The sequence below is a fragment of the Girardinichthys multiradiatus genome, chromosome X (assembly GCF_021462225.1).
Source record: "Girardinichthys multiradiatus isolate DD_20200921_A chromosome X, DD_fGirMul_XY1, whole genome shotgun sequence".
Lineage (NCBI taxonomy): Eukaryota > Metazoa > Chordata > Actinopteri > Cyprinodontiformes > Goodeidae > Girardinichthys > Girardinichthys multiradiatus.
Genome location: NC_061817.1, coordinates 37,029,173 through 37,051,030, shown reverse-complemented (window position 1 = coordinate 37,051,030; position 21,858 = coordinate 37,029,173). Strand labels below are relative to the sequence as shown.

Here is a 21,858-nt window from a genome sequence, read left to right as displayed (position 1 = left end):
CAAATTTTTTGTGAAGAATCAACAACAAGTGGGACACAATCGTGGAGTGGAATGAAATTTATTGGATGTCAAACTTTTTTAACAAATAAAAAACTGAAAAGTGGGGTGTGTAATATTATTTGGCCCCCTTGCATTAATGCTTTGTAGCTCCACCATTTGCTGCAATTACAGCTGCAAGTCTCTTGGGGTTTGTTTCTATCAGTTTTCACATCGAGAGACTGAAATTCTTTCTCATTCTTCCTTGAAAAACAGCTCAAGCTCAGTGAGGTTGGATGGAGAGCGTTCATGAACAGCAGTCTTCATCTTTTCCACAGATTCTCGATTGGATTCAGGTCTGGACTTTGACTAGGCCATTCCAACACCTGGATACGTTTATTTGTGAACCATTTCCATTATAGATGTGGCTTTATATTTTGGATCATTGTCTTGTTGGAAGATAAATCTCCGTCCCAGTCTCAGGTCTCTAGGAGACTCCAACAGGTTTTCTTCCAGAATGGTCCTGTATTTGGCCCCATCCATCTTCCCATCAATTTTGACCATCTTCTCTGTCCCTGCTGATGAAAAGCAGGCCCAAACCATGATGCTGCCACCACCATGTTTGACAGTGGGGATGGTGTGTTCAGGGTGATGAGCTGTGTTGCTTTTACGCCAAACATATCATTTTGCATTGTGGCCAAACAGTTTGATTTTGGTTTCATCTGACCAGAGCACCTTCTTCCATATGTTTGGTGTGTCTCCCAGGTGGCTTGTAGCAAACTTTAAACAATACTTTTTATGGATATCTTTGAGAAATGGCTTCCTTCTTGCTACTCTTTCATAAAGGCCAGATTTGTGCAGTGTACGACTGATTGTTGTCCTATGGACAGACTCTCCCACCTCAGCTGTAGATCTCTGAAGTTCATCCAGAGTGATCATGGGCCTCTTGGCTGCATCTCTGATCAGTCTTCTCCTTGTTAGAGATGAAAGTTAAAGTAAAGGGGCTGAATAATATTGCACGCCCCACTTTTCAGTTTTTTATTTGTTAAAAAAGTTTGACACATCCAATAAATTTTATTCCACTTCACGATTGTGTCCCACTTATTGTTGATTCTTCACAAAGTTAGAATTTTATATCTTTATGTTTGAAGCCTGAAATGTGGCAAGAGGTTGAAAAGTTCAAGGGGGCCGAATACTTTCACAAGGCACTGTTTGTATATTCTGTAATGCAAAAACAAAACCAGAGAGCAAAGTGTACTGGAGTCAAATTCCTTGTTTGTATGTACGAACTTGGCAATAAAGCTGATTGTGATTCTTAGGGTAAAGGTACAGGGTATATTTTTTAAAGGAAACTGCCAATCAGAAGCCTACCAACTTCCAAAAGTAACAAACAAAATAAGTTGGTAATAATGAATTCATTAGGCTCCAACTACCCTTTTTAATGCGATTCCTGCAAAATGTTAAAATTAGAAAAATGTTTTTTTAATGCAACATTTATGCTGTTCTTTTCTTTATGTGTTTGCTGGTAGATTTACCTGTTTCATCTTGCAAAATGGGGAAAGTATAGCAGCTGATGTCCAAAGTCAAACGTTCACATATTCAGAAAGTCTGGAGAAATTTTGACCAAGATCCCTTCAAAATATCAGCAGGTCTGAATGCTTGGTGGGGAACCAGCAAGTCTGGTACAAATACATGGTTTTAGATGATTGTTTGGAGTCCAGTAATAGAAGCTGGGAAATCTCTTCACTTGGTTTAAGAAACCATGGATGCAGGATGGACATCATAAATATCTGACTCGACTTTGATGGCACCATAATTAACACTACTGATGTAACTTCATGTTAAAGTCAGTCACGTTCAGATCTAACCTTCTGCTTCCCTCTTGCAGCAAACCGGCAGGAAAATTACTGAAACAAATGAAGTTTCCTAAACTAGGAAAAATCTTCCTTCTTTGCAAAACGGGTCTGTTGCAGTTCTGCAACACAAACTCAGCTGCACATTTAAACATCTCAGATTACTAGACACTCAATAATTTCTGTTTTCCTCCATTAGTGTACTTTTAAATAAATTGTCTGAGAATGTTCAGCAGTTGATAAACCACAAAGATTTATTTTAGAAAATGGTTATTCTTATGATAAAAATGATCTGGTGGCAGAAACTATAAGCCAGAGCAAGGGGGAAAATAAAAGAAACAGATAAACAGACTGGAACTGCTTTTATGTGAAAACTGCCCCCTTCAGAAAGTATTTTTTCATATGTAGCTCATCCAGAAGATCAAACTGGGTTAAAAAGTTTTGGGCAGATGAATCTCAGGCGTACACGTCCCTGGGCAGCTGAAAGTCCTTGAAGGTGTAGAAGGAAATGTCTCCGTAGTCCACGACGGCGTAAACGATGGGAACGTTGCCGCTCTGAAAGGCCAACTGCTTGATGACTCGCAGATCAGGGACAGGACCGTCAAAACTGGAACAAAGAAAGGAGGGAAAGAAGTTCTGTTGGTTCTGTGAAAAACAATCTGCAACATTTAGGAACTTAATCATCAATAGAAACTTCAATTACAAGACAAAAACAAGCTATGATGAACATTTTCCCTGACATTTACTGAACAAAAAGATCTAAACAGTGAGGAGATGAATCATTTAATTGATTCTTCTCATCAGGATGAGAACAACGGATGTGACACATAAAGCCTGTTCGTGTCAGGTTGATTGTTTTCCTGCAAGTCGACCCTAAGTAAACGATCATTCAGGCCGTCTCTACTTACCTGCAGACACACATGCGGGAGTACGGTTTGCCAGGGTTGCTCTTTTTGAAGTCAGCCACTGAATCCGGCTGGTAAACATTGAAACATATCCTCCACTCCTCCGAACATTTTAACCTGAGCAGACAAAGGACATCCATTTCTCCTGAGTGATGCAACAATTCATCACTGCTGGTGTACAGGAGCCGCGCTGACAAAACACCGGAGCGGGATCTTTATGACTCTGGAAATTAAAGATCGTAAACTGCGACAGCAGCGGGACGCGCTCACATCTGATTTATCGTCCCCTTTCAGAGGTGACTCAGAGCTGATGGCGACTAATTACATTTAACACAAACAGGCGGCACGAGGTCATGTTTGTTATTATAAAGCATAATAATGTGGGCGAGACGCACATTGCTGCTGCTGATTTAACAACTGACTTTTAACATCTTACTTTAATCTATCTATACATATATCATACCTTTTGCATGATTAGACAGGAGCACAAAGTAGAGATTTTTGTATATGGGTAAAATGGGCAGATATGTGATGTTGTTATGGAACAAGGGACACGTCTATATGCCAGGAAATTAAAAACAAAACAGAAATAAAATAAATTTGGCTATTTTACAAAGCAAAATGCATACATTTAATTGCACTCATTTCATGAGAGATTATTTCTGCTAAAACTGATTTTAAAAACTCAACTAATTTGCAAAATAAAAAGCAAACAACCAACTGCCATTAGAACCCGACTAGGAAACAGCATCCAGCTGTGTGTTTGTACTCCCACTATAAACACCATCTGTTCTGTTTCTGGCCTTAAGAGGTTTGTTAAAGAACAAACAGCCTCATGGAGACCATGGAGTGCAGCAGACAGGTCAGGAAGGAAGTTCTGGTTCAGTTTAAAGCAGGGTTAGGTTCTTCAACAATATAGAGCTCTGTCCAATCCATCATCTGGACATGGAGAGAGCATGGACCAACTGAAGACCTACCAAGACATGGAGGTCTATCTAAACTGACAGTAAGGAGAGCATTATTTACAAAAGCTGCCAAGAGGGCTCAAGCTAACTGAACTTTTTGGAAGAAAACCTGTTAGATGCAGAAGCAGACTAGAGACTGGGGCATATGCATGTGTCGGGAATGGTCCAGTCAAAGTCCAAATGAAAACCTGTGACAAGAATTGACTAGTGATGTTCCTTCCCATCCAATATGATTGAACTTGAGGTATTTTGCAAAGTAGAAAAGGCAAAAACAGTCTCTCTGTGTGCAAAGCTGGTAGAAATAGACCCCAAAAGACTTGAAGCTGTAATCGCATCTAAAGGTGGTTTAAAAAGAGATGCATGCACTCAGGGGGCAGCTGAAAACAAAATTCACACCTCATTCTTCAGAATTTGGCAAAATTCAATTAAATTCAATTCAAAGATACTTTATTGATCCCCGAGGGGAAATTAGAAGTCCAGTACAACCCATCCAAACATACATCATGACACAAGACAAGGGGGGACGGGTCACCGAGGCTTTGCTGCCCACTCACAGGCGCTGCCCTTGTTAGATGAGAAAAGAGGCCACATTAGGTAAGTAGAGGGAAAAAAATCATATTTCACACTTTATCCTCAGCAGGATACAGTTTGAGATTGTAAAAAACCTCAGCACAAAGAAGCAACAAGTTGACAAAACAACATCATGCTGGGAACGGTGAAGGTGGTGTGAGGGGGTGCATATGTTTATCTTGAGCATGTGTGTGTGTGTGTGTGTGTGTGCAAGTGAGTCCATGAAGCACTGTCACAGAGGCCATTGTCCTTGATGGTACGTTGGGATGTTCATCAACCGGCCACAAAGTTCTGAGCAGGTCCACAGATGTCTTCAGGGAAGGGAGGGAGCAGAGGGAGCAGAGCGTCATGTTTACATAACTTCCAGGAGAAGTTGAAGATAGCCAGCCATCAAGGCCGTGCAGGGGAGCCAGATTCAGAAAAACAATAATTATTTGGGTTAGGCTGACTCTTAATTTTCCGTCAGCCTTGAGAGTCTTGCTGGTGCTTCTCAAAGGCGAATCCAAACAGCCAAATTCCTGGTCTTTCTGCCAGATCCGAGCGAACAACTTTCTCCAAGATTTATACCATTTCACCCCTGAGTCCAGGAACCGCAACCTGCCTGCCATCCTGTATAAGGATCACATCCAGTCTGCGATTCAGCTCACGTAACATCTCAGTCTGAGTGTTGATCGCTCTGAAGATCCCATCATACATGCCAGGCAGCCTTACAATGACCAGAACAGATGCTGACATTTTCTGAATTTCTCGATATGCCAGGTAACCGCCGACTCCAAAAAGCAGAAATCCTGATATCAAACATCCAACTATATACATATCTTCCACATCCTCGACTGACATTATCGACAAACACACAATCCTCCACTTCTGCCAGGAGTCCATCGTGTATCCGGAGAAAAACGTCCAGCCCGGACAAGTTGGGCTCTCCTCCACCCTGTCTTCTCCTCGAGAAAATTTGATCAGTTGCATTGAGAGACCAGCTGACCAAATCCATAACTAAGAATTTGGAAGATATGCAAAAAGAGGCTCGAAAAAGAAGACAAGACACAGAGCTGAAGCAGGGCAGATATGGGAGGGGTGCGGGAGACAGAGAAAAAGCGTCCTCCTCCACCAAGAGCAGAAAGAAAAAGTGGTAAAAGTTCAAGGGGCATCTGACGGTCAGTGATAACAGGGAGTGTTTAGATGTTTAGGATGCAAATCACCAAACATCTTATCTGGAAACCAAATGCTTTCATTCCCCTTTTAATCTTCTCTTGCAGAGCATCAACACAGATTTTCTTTCACTGCACTGACTAAAGCGGCTCTAAAGGAGACTAAGAATGAAATAACATGTTTTGGACTGACGGCGCCTCAGGTACTTTGTGCTGTCAGGAGTTAATATACCAAACATCTCATCAGCCCTTTAAAAGAAACATTTTCTCAGTGGTACCTGGACGCTCCCTCCAGCAGATTGGTAGATTTAACTACACTGATTTTCTCCAGCAGCTCAGCTGAAAGAAAACACAGATATCATCTTCTTAGTTTGTAACCGGCTTCAAAAGCCTCTCAGATCACAATACGAGTCCAGCACCAACTTACCGGTGGAGATTGGCTGAGTTGGGTCGTGTAAAGGTTTAACTTCCCTGTTCCACAAGTGAGCTGGTCGGCCTTGCCGCTTCGCCTGCCGCCGGGCCAGCAACTCATGGTACTCCGCCCAGTTTCTGCACCTTTGAACCTGACAGACCTGAGAATTAGATCCACAGAAACACTAAATGCTTCCGCTTTATTCCTTCCTTTGGGTGATTTTACCTCTCTGTCTTTGTTTACATCCCACCGCCGTCTGTGTTTCTCCCTCTGTTGCTCCTTCACAGACATTTTCACCTTCCGCAGGTTTATTTTCCGCATCCAGGAGTCCAAATCACAGACTCCAACCGTTACATCCCTGGGAAGCAGCGAAGTGTCCACAGGTACCATGCAGCGGGGCCGGCTGGTGGAGCCCAGGTCTGGGAATGGGATGGTGCTGAAGTTCCAGCGTAAGCGACCAGATGGAGAACCAGGGGACGATCTTTTGTCCGCCTCCAGCTCTGGAGCATCCATCATCCACCAGGTCCTGGCCTGGCCTTTGGCTGCAGAGTGCGGGGAGGCAGTTTGAGGCTCAGGAGGCTCTGCAGAGGTCATCAGGTGAGACTCTGGTAGTTTATCATCATCCTCCATTTTCTCAGCCAGGGACTCTCCTGGTGTCTTAGTATGACTATAGAAAGAACAAACACTGAGTGGGTATCTAGTGCAGGGATCAGAGAATAACTAAATACTTACATTCTTCACACTGTTAAAGATAAAAACAAACGTAAAATGTTGTATTTTAGACGTTTAAATTCATCAGTTTCTACAAGATTACCCGAAAAAGCACCAATCAGGGTATGGTTTGGGCAGGATCTTTGCTCACCTGCATGTTGGTGTCGGGCTGGGGCTGCGTTTCCTCTTCAGCTGTCTCCCCCCTCGCTCCCGTGACTGAGGCAGGTTCAGCTGCCTCACGTAGGACGACGGCTCAGAGCTGGAAGAAACCAGATAAAAGCCCAACAATAAGCAAAAAACTGGAGATCAGCAGAATCGTCAGTTACCGAAGAGCCAACGCCGCATATTCTCAGCAACAACAGGATTTTTATTCTCTATGCCATATTTAGCCTAGTTTAATATTTAAAATTAATGCAGGCTTTTGGGTAAAAGTCGCTGGATATTTGTGGTCCTATTTATTACAAAATTAAAAAGAAAGCAAAAAGCATCATTATGAAAAAATTAACACTTTGTGTTGAATCTAACTTTTTATTTTTGCTCGAACCAAATATGTAACATTCTTGAATTGCACTCAGGGCCACACAAAATCATTCCAGGGGCCGCACTTTGGTCACCCTGCTGAGCAGCAATAAAAAAGTAGATTTTGTTTGCGATAAAAACATAAGCCAAATCATTATGACTCCTATCTTAAGCCTTAAAGCCTTTTCTGCTATAAAATGGCTTTATTTAGTTTTACAGGTTATAGAGCCTCTGCATGACTGCCTCACAGCTCATTGGTTTAAATTGGAAAATAACTTTATTCTGCCTTAATATAAAACAGTTTGACCGATGTGGTATTTTTGTCTTAAGATGGTTTAATTTATGTTGTGTTTTCACAATTATAGCAAATAAACAATTTGCACCTCATGAAATAGACTCAAAATCTTTAAAAGCGATTTTTCACCAGCTCCTGCTTCGGGACATTTTAAAGTTTTGATTGTTCCCATCAGAGCTACTGAAGTTCTTTGCAGTTTGTGAAATATTCAAAACACAGAAACAAAAACACTCTTGGCTTCTTCCCCCGTTTGTATATGTTCAGGACCTCCGTTGCAGATGCAGCCTCCAGGACCTGTGTCCTGAAGGTACTTGGTTTCTGTCAGGGCACCACAGAACCCATGGGTCGACATCAGCAGCGATGGAAGCTGTAAACTGAAGAAGGCCTTTCGGACTTGGTTGCCTCTGGGTACTCCTGAAACAGAAGACGGGTGCTGGATGGCCAGAAGGCTTTGGAGAAGGACTTTTGGTTTGTTCTAAGGATGATCTGCGAAACCATCTTACAAGAGGAAAGCTGGGCCCATCCCAGGCTGGGTTTGGATTGGCCAGGGGACTGCAGACCTGAACTGAGAATACTGTTAAGTGGTTTTAGGAGAACTTTGAGAAACTTCTTAATCTGGTCACCTCATCTCCTGCAAAGGAGGCAGAGTCTGAGAACTTGGAGGAAGGTGAGTCTATCACCATGGCAGGGGTCACAGGGGTCAAACATCTCCCTGGTGGCAGGACACATGGAGTGGACAAGGTTCATTCTGAGATGTAGAAGACTCTGTTGAAAACAATGTTGCATGGAGGTCCGGGACAACACCGGGTTGGTGGTCCCGGAGAGCATGTTCCAACAATGGAGGGATCAGACTTCTCAGCCTCCCTGGAAAGTGTACTCCCAGGTGTTGGAAAAGAAGCTCTGACTAACAGACAAGCAGTGGTGGCTGTGGACCAGATCTTCACAGAGATGATGAGGGGCTGATGGGAGTTGCCCGGCCCGATTCTTTGGGTACTGCAGGAGCACAAGAGCAAGAACTGTGTCCACATTCTCAGCAGAAAATCTAGCTTGTTGCCAGTGTGGCCTGGGTTCTGTCAGAACACGACTTGTTTGTGGTGTTCATGTACAAGATCTCAAGCTGGAGAGGAGAATGTCTGGACTGGGAACCTCAGGGTCCCATCTTTGCTTTTTGCGGATTATGCGATTTTTTGGTGGCATCTTTAAGTCATGATCTTCAACGTTCCCTAGAGCAGTTCGCAAACGAAGTTTAAGGTGCCCAGCACCACAGTCCTCTGAGGTCAAGGTTCTTAACTGGAAGACGGGGGACGAGAGATGGCAGGATGGAGCAGGAGATGGATAGATGGACAGGCTCCTTGTCTGCAGTAATGCAGGGTCTGCTCTGGTGTGTCCTGGTGAGGAGAGAACCGAGCCAAAATATGAAGCTCTCGGTTTACTGGTCCATCCACATTCAAACCAACAGCCAGGAGATCTGGATCATGACTGAAAGAACGAGAATCTGGATGCAAACATATGAAAAAGGCTAAAAAAGGATGAATGTAGCTGAGAATCAATCTGGTCCTTAATTCTGTGCATCACAGAATAATTTTAAAATCCTAATTTTGGCTTAGAAAAGCTTTGCTGGTCTTGCTCCTCGGTACATCTCTGATTTATTCCACCCTTATCGTCCTCCACCCTGATATTAATCGACCAGCTGCCTGTAGCTGTCCCAGACACAAGGTGGGAACATAGAGGAGATCGGGCTTTTTCCGTTTTCCTTTACATCCTCACTTCCTGTTTTATTTTTCTTATTGTTGTTCAGCACTCTGTGAAAACATGCGGTTTTTTTAAATGTGCTTTTTAGATAAACTGGACTTTGAATATAAGATACCTCTGAATTACCATAAATATGATTTATTTGTTGATTAGGACAAATTACACCCAATACGTTGAGACTAAAAGGGTATTTCCAACTAACATTATTTTATTTTATTTACCACGAGTTTTATATTTAGGATTACAACATTGATCCTCATGAAAAACCTTAAAATGGCCACAAAATGGTTTCACTTTAGACTGAAAAATAAAACCTTTCTACTTTAAAAACTTTTACTTTGTGTTTTAAAGATTCCAGCCAGCATGGTCATATAAAACCATTTAAATCAATACTAGAGTTTTATCCTAATTTACTTAGAATTAGATTTTTATGCTGACTTAACTTTTGATTATAATTTAAAGCAAATAAAAGTAACATGTCCTGCATGAAAAAGATCCAACCTCTGTTACCTGGGATCAAATCTGTGCACCACGTATCCGAGCCTCTTCAGATGCCCAAACACCTTCATGTAGAAGAACAGCCGGTCAGCTCAGAAAAAAGCATGTTCCATCTTTAATCAGTGCATTAGAGTAATGACCGTACCTGATACTGCTGCAGGCTCATGGCGTCTGAAGACAGAAACATCTCGTAGCCGTCCTGGATGGACAGCGGCAGGTCCTGATGAAACACCAGTAGGTTGCCCTGCTCCCATAAACACAAACACAATCAGTCAGAGACATCATCAGGGAGCAAACTGTTCCAACACCTTTCCTCAGCTGGTCAAATGGACCAATCAGGTTAATTAGCTCCTCGTTGTTGGAGAAACACATCCTGATCATCATCTGCCACTCACACACTCCATCAGGTAGAGAGCCTCTTCAGGGAGGAGATACTGCTTCCCTTCTGCAGAAAAACCCATCGTCTGCCAAAACTTGCCCTGACAACAAAATATTTATTATTGTTTATTTAGAGCTAAGAAACAAAGCAGCAATTTATGACAAAGCCAAATACTTATGCGTTTAGTTATTATAAAAAGCATGTTTGACCCTGACTGTTTAAAACGGATAGATAGAAAATAATTGGTCTATTTCTATGAAAGGGGCCAAATTAAACTAGAAATAAATAAATAATACAGTAATTAATTAATTTAAATACTCTAAAACTAAATACAAGTACAAATAGCACAAATAAACTAATAAACTAAAACAAAAGAAAAAAAAATAAAACAGAAAAGTTAATAAAATCATGTGAAAACAGCAAAAGTATGTTTTTTAAATGAAAAATAAAATCAGAAAGAATAAAAAAGAAATTATTTAAAATAAAACAGATCTAGAGAAGATTGAACAAAAGTAAAAAGAAAATAAATAATTATTAAAAATAAAATGCTACTAAAAATATGAAAGAACTGAAACTGTGTAAAATAGCAGAAAATAAAACACCACACCCAAAAAATGATAAAACAAATGAAAATAAAACAATTTAAACTAAACTAAATATACTATTTCAAAAAAGAAAATGAAATAAAAGATGCAAAAAATACATAAAATAAAATTAATAAAAAATAAAATAGAAAACTAAAATCATTTTTTCTTTTTTCAGCTTTTCCCTTTCAGGGGTCACCACATCTCCACCTAACCCCATGTTCTCCACCTAACCCCATGTTCTCCACCTAACCCCATGTTCTCCACCTAACCCCATGTTCTCCATCTAACCCCATGTTCTCCACCTAACCCCATGTTCTCCACCTAACCCCATGTTCTCCACCTAACCCCATGTTCTCCATCTAACCCCATGTTCTCCACCTAACCCCATGTTCTCCACCTAACCCCATGTTCTCCCCATGTTCTCCACCTAACCCCATGTTCTCCCCATGTTCTCCACCTAACCCCATGTTCTCCACCTAACCCCATGTTCTCCACCTAAACCCATGTTCTCCACCTAACCCCATGTTCTCCACCTAACCCCATGTTCTCCCCATGTTCTCCACCTAACCCCATGTTCTCCACCTAACCCCATGTTCTCCACCTAACCCCATGTTCTCCATCTAACCCCATGTTCTCCATCTAACCCCATGTTCTCAATCTAACCCCATGTTCTCCACCTAACCCCATGTTCTCCACCTAACCCCATGTTCTCCATCTAACCCCATGTTCTCCATCTAACCCCATGTTCTCCACCTAACCCCATGTTCTCCCCATGTTCTCCACCTAACCCCATGTTCTCCACCTAACCCCATGTTCTCCATCTAACCCCATGTTCTCCACCTAACCCCATGTTCTCCACCTAACCCCATGTTCTCCACCTAACCCCATGTTCTCCACCTAACCCCATGTTCTCCACCTAAACCCATGTTCTCCATCTAACCCCATGTTCTCCACCTAACCCCATGTTCTCCACCTAACCCCATGTTCTCCACCTAACCCCATGTTCTCCACCTAACCCCATGTTCTCCATCTAACCCCATGTTCTCCACCTAACCCCATGTTCTCCACCTAACCCCATGTTCTCCATCTAACCCCATGTTCTCCACCTAACCCCATGTTCTCCACCTAACCCCATGTTCTCCACCTAACCCCATGTTCTCCACCTAACCCCATGTTCTCCACCTAACCCCATGTTCTCCATCTAACCCCATGTTCTCCATCTAACCCCATGTTCTCCACCTAACCCCATGTTCTCCACCTAACCCCATGTTCTCCACCTAACCCCATGTTCTCCACCTAACCCCATGTTCTCCACCTAACCCCATGTTCTCCACCTAGAACTGGTCGAGAACATGGAGCACCCCAGCCTCAGTATCCTTCTATCATCCCTCCTCTAAATCATCTCAGTCAGGCCTCTCTGGTTTTACCTCCAAAACATCTAACATGAGATGTCCCTCTGATTCCAAACAAGAAAACTAAAATAAAACTGTAAACTATAAAGTAAAATGCAACAAAACTGAATTTTAAAAGTTGAAAATAAAAACTAAAATCACACCAAATATAAGAATACAGAATAAAATGTTTTCACTGCTTCTTCTGTTCCTGGGATGAAACGCAGCTGAAGGTGGAGGTCTCCAACCCAGAGCAAACTCTGGGAAAGCTTCTGTGCATCACCCAAACAAAGCTGTCTGGCCTCAGCATAACTCTGCATAAAAAAGTGTTTTCTGGGATTTGTCGTAACGTTTTGAAGCCCAGGAAGAAGCATGTGTTGTTAATGAATTTATTTACCCTGAACTGATTTCTGACATCGCCTCTACACTGTTAGTACGGAACGCCAGGAATGCCGAAACTTGTTGTTTCGTATGAAAAACAATGTGAACTGCCTGCTGCAAAGAATTACATTTGTTTTTTAGAGGTACCGCTATATAAAAAACTAGTAATTATTAAAATATAGTAATTAAATTAATACAATTAAATCTGAACAAGAAAAATAAGAGAAAATAATTACATAAAACTAAACAAGAAAAAACTAAATTAAAATAAAACATTACAAGGATAATTATAATTTAAAATAGAACAAATCAAAGAAAAATAACACAAATCTAAAGAAATACACCAAATAATAAATTTACATTAAACAAAAAAAATATAAAATGAAAATATATAATGATATAAAAAATAAACAAGCAAAATAATAATTCTAGATTGATAGTAGATTATTGTATGAAAGAAAATGGGATAAATGCAATAAATAACAATGCTGACCATGTAAATGTTTCATCTTTTGGTGTTAACTGAACTACATACTGTCAGCAAATCCAACATTCTCAACTTAGAGATTTAATTAACACTCTTTTTCCTAGCATTCACTACAGACAAATAAACAGCAAATAATGCAGCCGAAGCCCGACTCATTTAAAATAACATGATCTCACAGCAGGAGTCTGAAGCTCCACAATCTGGTCACTTGGAACCCATGTGGCTTTCACCAGGTTCCCCCTGCAGAGACATAAAAACAGACAAAACTGACGCTAAACATTTTCCACCACCTAAAACTGATAAAACAACCGATTTAGGTCAGCACCCTGCTATCTGACTCACAGTCTCTCCACCCTCTCCTCTGCTATGAGATTCCAGTGTTCATCCAAGCTCTGCTGCAGCCGCTGTCTTTGCTCCTCCGAGTCGTCCGGATAGAAGTCCTTCTGTCCTCGGGCGGGAATCTTATGGCTTCTGGAGCGGGCTGCAAACAGCTCGCATGGACTGTAGAAAAGATCAGAATAAAGGGAAAATGTGTCACTTTAGAGTTTACATCTAATTCTTTCAATACAGAAAAACTAATTATTAGTTATTATTGTAAATATCAACAGTTTATTTCCATGTTTAAGATGTATGAAGCGACAGACGTTAAAATGTAACTAATAACTTCCTCACAGCATACGTTACAAATATGAATTTTCCGAATTTTTTAAATCTTAAATGGCAGTTTTATCAATAGTCTCATTTATTTATGTATTTTTTAATGAACAAATAAAGATTTTTACCCCCATCCCATAGATAAAAAGGTGGCAGATTTACATCAGAGTTGGGCGATGTGGAAAAAAATAATCACAGTATTTTTTTCTGTACTGAATGGTTTGGCTAATTATTACAATATGGTTTCAAATAAGGAGTCTAGCTTCTATCGGTTTCAATACAAAATCAAAGAACAAATGATTGATTAAACATTATTATTAAAAAAATTTCAAACCCCATCTGCTGTACAGTTTAACAGTGCAAATATGTTTGACAAACAGCAGAAAATAAAGCAAATTAATTCCACACTAGTGTTTTAAATCTCTTCTCCTTGTAAAAATAGCTAAATAATGATGACTGCACATGCTGCCTGTTGGGACGCTTTTCTCTGTCTTCCTCACCCCTCCCATATCTGCCCTGCTTCAGCTCTGTGTCTTGTCTTCTTTTTGGAGCCTCTTTTTGCACATCTTCCAAATTCTGAGTTATGGATTTGGTCAGCTGGTCTCTCAATGCAATTGATCACATTTTCTCGACGAGAAGACAGGGTGAAGGAGAGCCCAACTTGTCCGGACTGGACGTTTTTCTCTGGATACACCATGGACTCCTGGCAGAAGTGGAGGATTGTGTGTCTGTTGATATTGTCAGTCGAGTATGTCGAAGATGTGTATATAATTGGATGTTTGATATCAGGATTTCCTCTTTTTGCCGGTTATGATGGGATCTTCAGGGCGATCAACACTCAGACTGAGATGTTACGTGAGCTGAATCGCAGACTGGATGTGATCCTTATACAGGATCGCAGGCAGGTTGCGGTTCCTGGACTCAGGGGTGAAATGGGATAAATCTTGGAGAAAGTTGTTCGCTCGGATCTGGCGAAAGACCAGGAATTTGGCTGTTTGGATTCGCCTTTGAGAAGCACCAGCGAGACTCTCGAGGCTGAAGGAAAATTAAGAGTCAGCCTAACCCAAATAATTATTGTTTTTCTGAATCTGGCTCCCCTGCGCGGCCTTGATGGCTGGTTATCTTCAACTTCTCCTGGAAGTTATGTAAACATGACGCTCTGCTCCCTCTACCCCCTCCCTTCCCTGAGGACATATGTGGACCTGCTCAGAACTTTGTGGCCGGTTGATGAACCTTCCAACGTACCATCAAGGACAATGGCCTCTGTGACAGAGCTTCACGGACTTACTTTGCACACACACACATGCTCATATAAACATATGCACCCCCTCACACCACCTTCACCAGATCCCCTGCATGATGTTTCGTATAAATATTGCTTCTTTGTGCTGAGTTTTTTTTTTTTGCAATCTCAAACTGTATCCTGCTATGGACAAAGTGTGAAATATGATTTTTTCCCTCTTCTTATCTAATGTGGTCTCTTTTCTCATCTAGCTAAATGTGTGATTTCATTACTTTTCATAGATTTTCAGATTTCTCAGAAGGATTACCAGCGAAAGCCAAATATTATTATTAGTATTTGAAAATTTGGACTAAAGCTGTTTTTACACCAATGACCAGAGAATTTTAGATTTCTTAAAAGGATTGTACTACAACCATATCTTACCAGTGACAGCTAAACATTATTAGTATTTAAAAAGTTTGGACTAAGACTGTTTTATACCAGTGACCCAGCTTATTTGAATGATGGGACCACTACTGCCTCATACCAGCGACCTCAAGGATTAATATTATCATTTTTCTTCTAGCACAGGATGAATTCCTTACCACAGAGGACTTAATGAGCTAATTACCTCTATTAGAAAGATTGGATTAGAACCAGCTCTTACCAGTAAACTCCCAAGGATTATTAATGTCATTTGATTTGTTTTTCTGTGTTTGATTTTCTGTATCATTGTGATGTTTTTCCTCATGTACAGCGCTTTGAGTGCCTTGTTGCTGAATATATATAAATATTTAAATATATAAATACACTTGACTTGCTATTATTGAATTTCAAAGCCAACCTTTATCATTAGTCTTAACATTTTCTGTTTTTAAATTGTTGAAATAATTGTTTCAATGCTAAGCACCAATTTACAATACATAAAAATGTATCTGCACCTGGTGAAAAAACTATGAAACATGAGATTTTTAAGGGTTATCAAGAACAAGTAATGAAAAACATTTACAATATGTATTAACACAGCCAAACTTACACAAAAATAAAGTAGAAAAAACACAATGTCAAGTCCTACTGGTGGATTAAGGAAATTTAGAAATACTGAAAATAACCTCTGCACACCTAACTGGTTATGTGACTTCTTTGGCATATCTTCAGCACCTATTAATAGATCTCTGGACTCTGATAAAGAGTCATTTGATTATGACTCACTTCAAGGGAACACTTGATTATCCTGTTTAGACCTGTGTTATTAGACGTAAAACTGCCTGTTGCTCAGTCTAGAGGACGTTAAGACAAGAAACTTAACAAAGATAGACATATAAATCCCACTTTAGTTGAATTAATCTAACGAATTTTCTTCACCAAAATATTCAAAAGAGGGAGACAGAGGCAAATCCAGAAACCGTATCAGATGAGCCGGTGTTACGTCGTCCAAACATGTTGACGAGAAGGCAGTCAGAGTTCCGACAGCCGAAAATAAGTGATAAATACCCACCAAAAGACAAACGTTATTAAATAGTATTTAAAGCCTGTTTATAACCCTTTGATAACTGCAGATAAAACGGAATCAAACCTTAATATTTCATTGTAGAAGTTCTCTGCGCCCCCTGTCTTGTTTTGGTCCGCCATGACAGTTTGTCCACCGACTACAGCTTCCTGCTTCTCCTCATGGTCCTAACGCCCGCCTGTTCCGAAACACGAAGTTAGAATTATGGCCACAAGGGGCAGCAATTCGCAAAAAAAATTTCTACATCTTTAAATCACATTTCTTCTATATTTTAGACAGTTTGGCAGGAGTTTTATTTTTTATAATCTCGAATTATTTAAATGTCGTTATCTTGTTGTTTAGATATGCGAGATTACAGTGTATAAAACTGTAAAATAGTTTCAGTTTGGATAGTTTTAGTTCAACCCATTTACGTTATGGTTTACTTGATATAGGACCCCAGAAACAAGAACAGAGTTCAGGCGGGCGACCAGGAGGTCGTCCCCAGCAGGCACAGAGTTAAGGTGGGCAACCAGGAGGTCGTCCCCAGCAGGCACAGAGTTAAGGTGGGCGACCAGGAGGTCGTCCCCAGCAGGCACAGAGTTAAGGCGGGCGACCCGACCTGCACCAAAGACTTGGAGGCCGACAGAAGCGTAGAGACCGTGACGGCCTGCGACGGGAAACTGCAGGAAGATGAGGCCGACTGAGCAGAGTAGAGGATATTGTAAATATGAATCTGAGAATATTATTTAATATTAATATTTTAATATTAATATTTTACCAAATAATATTCCGGTCTGTTAAGGATTGTCCTGTGAATACCAGTAAGGCGATGGTATCAGGACAGAATAGAAAGGTGTGAGACGAGCTCTGGCATTATTGAACAGCATAAACTCTGCACATATATGGAATGAATTCACACAATTTCTTAAAATACAAGAATTTATTAACAAAAATAAGTCAACTCAAAGTCAAACATATTTCAATCAACAAACAGTTTACATGCTAAAACAATCCAACTAAACTACCAAGCAGAATTAAAGAATAACAAAGACTAATGGACTATGTACAATATAAACAAGTTGATTAAAGATGATTGAAAATCATGACCAAAAGAGTGATGCAACATTACCATGCAATGTTTATGTTTGAGAACCAAGGATTATCTTGAAGAATCTGGAAATGAAGTTAAGTTAGTCTTGGAACTAACTTAGAAAATAATCAGCAACATTTAGACAACCATTCACAATGCAAGATCAGATTAAATATTATTTTAATAAAATAATGTTTTAAATAATGATCTGCTGAATAAAACCAACCTCCTGGATGACTAATTCTCAACGGTGTCTAATTAACTGCTTTTATTTATTAAAATAATATTTGAAGAAATATTATTGAGTATTTTGGAAAAGAGCCAAATCTTTCTGGAGAAATGGGGCTTAATGGTGTTTACTTAGTTATCAACTCTAGCAAATGATGTTCAAGGACTATTATTCACTAGCTTGAAAACTAACAACCTTTCTGTTGACTAGCCTTAATGCTAGCACACGTGTTCTTACCGGCTGGCCGTTGGGCTAACAAAGAAGCTAGCTAAAGTGCTAAGCTAGAAGATAGCTTAGCGCCAGAATCAACACATACCTTTAAAATACCAGGTTAATAAAAGGGTTCAAATGCATAAGCACGGACTGCGCGTTATGAGCAATGTTCTGGTTAAAACCACCCTTTTAATAAAGTTTATCTTAGCTTTAAAACATACAAAGAACACGAACCGGCCTGTGTGCTACAGGTAGCATGCTAGCACCAAGATAGCCGAGTTCCACAAAAACTTCATAACATGAAAACGTTTAGATCATTTCATCCTAAACCAATCTGTTAATCTGCCCAAACCCAACCTCTGAACCTGTTGAGGGAATGTTGTCCAAGGGCGAAGTTTGAAGAAGATATCCGTCGTGAACAAAGAGTTAGCTTCCCGCTAACTTCCTCAGTGAACAATAGAGTTAGCTCCGGCGAGCTAGGCTTGCAAGACGCCTCGTTCGGTCCGTCGACCAGCTGTTCGTTACCTTAAACACGGTTGCGGGCCGTAGTCTTTCCTCCAGACTCGGCTTGTAGAAACAGCTTCTCCACCGGGGCTTCTCTCGAACACCGTTTGACTCTGCGGGCTTCGGAGAGGTCAGCAATGCTTGTACCTTAATTATCCCCGTTCATGAATGAAAATACCGGATACATAGACAGTATTTCATTCTACTTAACTCTGCATATGATCGATGATCGTATGGCTTCGGATCCAGTTGAATTTATGTCTTTTTACCAGCAAAAGACCTCAGCGCGCTGTGTTTCCCTCCTAACCGGTCCCTCTGGGGGCTTTTATTTGGGTAATGGCGCCACAGGAAGTCCGCAGTTACCCCCTTTCCTGGCTGTGCCGGAAGAAGGTTAATGCACTTTATTTTGAAAAGTTCCAGGAAAGTATGTACCGGGTTCATGGTGAGAAAAAAGACAGAAGAAGAACCAACCGCAGGACATGAAAAACGCTGGTCTACTTAGAACCCCACAGTGGTAGAAATTATTTACTTTTGGAAGTGGCAGTAAAAGGCATAAACTGGTATGTGAATGGTTCAGAATGGACACACAGGAGGACAATATGGACTTTGATGAATGGACGCCAGTAAGTAGAGGGAGAGGACGAGGAAGAAGGAAATATATTAGACAGCCAAAGGAGTAAAAGAGAGCTGGAAGAAAACAGTTCTGAAGAAGAAAGAGAAGTTAGGAGGAAAATTGGAAGGGAAGAATGTAAAATATTATTAAAGATAAAAAATGAAGAAGAAAAAAAGAGCCTGAGTCCTATTTCACTATCTAGAGAAATAAAAAAAAAAGATAGGAGATGTTGAAATTGTGAAGTTATTGAGAGATGGAAATATACTGGTGTTGTGTAAAACCGAAGAACAAAGAAGAAAGGCTTTACAAGTTGAAAACATTTGCAAGAAAACGGTGACAGAGAAGAAGATTATAGGAGAAGATAAAATCATTCGGGGGGTAATTTATGGCATTCCTCTGGAGGAAGATATAGACAAGTTAAAAAAAAGCATTGTTGGTGCAAAGATAAAAAATCTCAAAAGACTGACAAAAAATGTAAATGGAGAAAGAGTAGGAAGCCTGTCAATTTTAATAGACTTTGAAGAAAAGGTGTTGCCACAAAATGTTAAAATAGATTATCTGAGTTTTTCTGTGAGGCCTTTCATTTCTCCACCACTAAGATGTTTTAAATGTCAGAGATATGGTCATATACAGGTCCTTCTCAAAAAATTAGCATATTGTGATAAAGTTCATTATTTTCTATAATGTAATGATGAAAATTTAATATTCATATATTTTAGATTCATTGCACATTAACTGAAATATTTCAGGTCCTTTATTGTCTTAATACAGATGATTTTGGCATACAGCTCATGAAAACCCAAAATTCCTATCTCACAAAATTAGCATATTTCATCCGACCAATAAAAGAAAAGTGTTTTTAATACAAAAAACGTCAACCTTCAAATAATCATGTACAGTTATGCACTCAATACTTGGTCGGGAATCCTTTGGCAGAAATGACTGCTTCAATGCGGCGTGGCATGGAGGCAATCAGCCTGTGGCACTGCTGAGGTCTTATGGAGGCCCAGGATGCTTCGATAGCGGCCTTTAGCTCATCCAGAGTGTTGGGTCTTGAGTCTCTCAACGTTCTCTTCACAATATCCCACAGATTCTCTATGGGGTTCAGGTCAGGAGAGTTGGCAGGCCAATTGAGCACAGTGATACCATGGTCAGTAAACCATTTACCAGTGGTTTTGGCACTGTGAGCAGGTGCCAGGTCGTGCTGAAAAATGAAATCTTCATCTCCATAAAGCTTTTCAGCAGATGGAAGCATGAAGTGCTCCAAAATCTCCTGATAGCTAGCTGCATTGACCCTGCCCTTGATAAAACACAGTGGACCAACACCAGCAGCTGACACGGCACCCCAGACCATCACTGACTGTGGGTACTTGACACTGGACTTCTGGCATTTTGGCATTTCCTTCTCCCCAGTCTTCCTCCAGACTCTGGCACCTTGATTTCCGAATGACATGCAGAATTTGCTTTCATCCGAAAAAAGTACTTTGGACCACTGAGCAACAGACCAGTGCTGCTTCTCTGTAGCCCAGGTCTGGGGAATGCGGCACCTGTAGCCCATTTCCTGCACACGCCTGTGCACGGTGGCTCTGGATGTTTCTACTCCAGACTCAGTCCACTGCTTCCGCAGGTCCCCCAAGGTCTGGAATCGGCCCTTCTCCACAATCTTCCTCAGGGTCCGGTCACCTCTTCTCGTTGTGCAGCGTTTTCTGCCACACTTTTTCCTTCCCACAGACTTCCCACTGAGGTGCCTTGATACAGCACTCTGGGAACAGCCTATTCGTTCAGAAATTTCTTTCTGTGTCTTACCCTCTTGCTTGAGGGTGTCAATAGTGGCCTTCTGGACAGCAGTCAGGTCGGCAGTCTTACCCATGATTGGGGTTTTGAGTGATGAACCAGGCTGGGAGTTTTAAAGGCCTCAGGAATCTTTTGCAGGTGTTTAGAGTTAACTCGTTGATTCAGATGATTAGGTTCATAGCTCGTTTAGAGACCCTTTTAATGATATGCTAATTTTGTGAGATAGGAATTTTGGGTTTTCATGAGCTGTATGCCAAAATCATCCGTATTAAGACAATAAAAGACCTGAAATATTTCAGTTAGTGTGCAATGAATCTAAAATATATGAATGTTAAATTTTCATCATGACATTATGGAAAATAATGAACTTCATCACAATATGCTAATTTTTTGAGAAGGACCAGTATATGATAATATTACAGTGGAATGCAAGAAGCTTAATCGCTAACGGACAGGAATTTAAATGGTATATAGATGGAATTGAAGAAAAACCAGAAATTATATACAGGAGACGTGGTTAAAGCCGAACCTAGATTTTGTGTTTAAAGGTATAATAGTATCAGAAGGGATAGACAAGAAGGAAGTGGAGGAGGATGTGGAATATTTATAAAAGAAGGGATACAATATCAGATATTAGGAAAAGGTAAAAATTTAGAATACATAGTAGTTGAAATTTACAATAAAAAAGAAAAATGTAATATAATAAATTTTTATAATCCATGTAAAATATTATTATTTGAGTTGATGGATGAATTAATGGGATACTTAGAAGGAAAAGTAATCTGGTGTGGAGATTTTAATGCTAACAGCACATTATGGGGAAAATGTAATGATAAAAATGGACAAATTATTGAAGAAATAATGGAAATGAAACATTTGGTATGTATAAATGATGGAAGAGGAACAAGAATTAATGTAAAAACAGGTACAGAGTCTGTGATTGATTTAACAATAGTATAAAATTGTTTAGCTAATAACTGTGAGTGGCAGTAGGCAGTGATCATTACCCCATTAAAATCATAACAGGAATATTAATAAATAACAGGAATACAGGATTATATAAAAGATGGAACTTTAATAAGGCTGATTGGGAAAAATTTAAATATTTAAGTCAAAAGAAATTGGAAGAAATAGATGAGTCAATTGATATAAATAGTTTAAATATAAATATCTGTAAAAAAAAATCTTACAAGCTGCAGAAAAATCAATAAAAAA

At 40.2% G+C, this 21,858-nt stretch overlaps 1 protein-coding gene across 2 annotated transcripts; it reads right to left on the bottom strand.

Moving 5' to 3' along the window:
• Positions 1-2,065: 2,065 nt before the first annotated feature.
• Positions 2,066-16,665, bottom strand: LOC124862338 (tRNA-splicing endonuclease subunit Sen54-like). 2 transcript variants are annotated; one of them, XM_047356195.1, is made up of 12 exons: positions 16,285-16,665; positions 13,175-13,333; positions 13,009-13,072; positions 10,003-10,086; positions 9,753-9,851; positions 9,620-9,672; positions 6,695-6,802; positions 6,058-6,499; positions 5,848-5,983; positions 5,699-5,759; positions 2,738-2,851; positions 2,066-2,436 (listed from the first exon to the last, which is right to left on the bottom strand). In XM_047356195.1, the coding sequence occupies exons 1-12, from the start codon at positions 16,338-16,340 to the stop codon at positions 2,286-2,288; spliced, it is 1,527 nt and encodes a 508-aa protein (XP_047212151.1). In that variant the 5' UTR covers positions 16,341-16,665; the 3' UTR covers positions 2,066-2,285. The 2 variants fall into 2 exon arrangements, with proteins under 2 accessions (XP_047212151.1, XP_047212152.1); XM_047356196.1 differs by lacking the exon at positions 2,738-2,851 and having other exon boundaries at positions 16,285-16,396.
• Between the last annotated feature and the right edge of the window lie 5,193 nt (positions 16,666-21,858).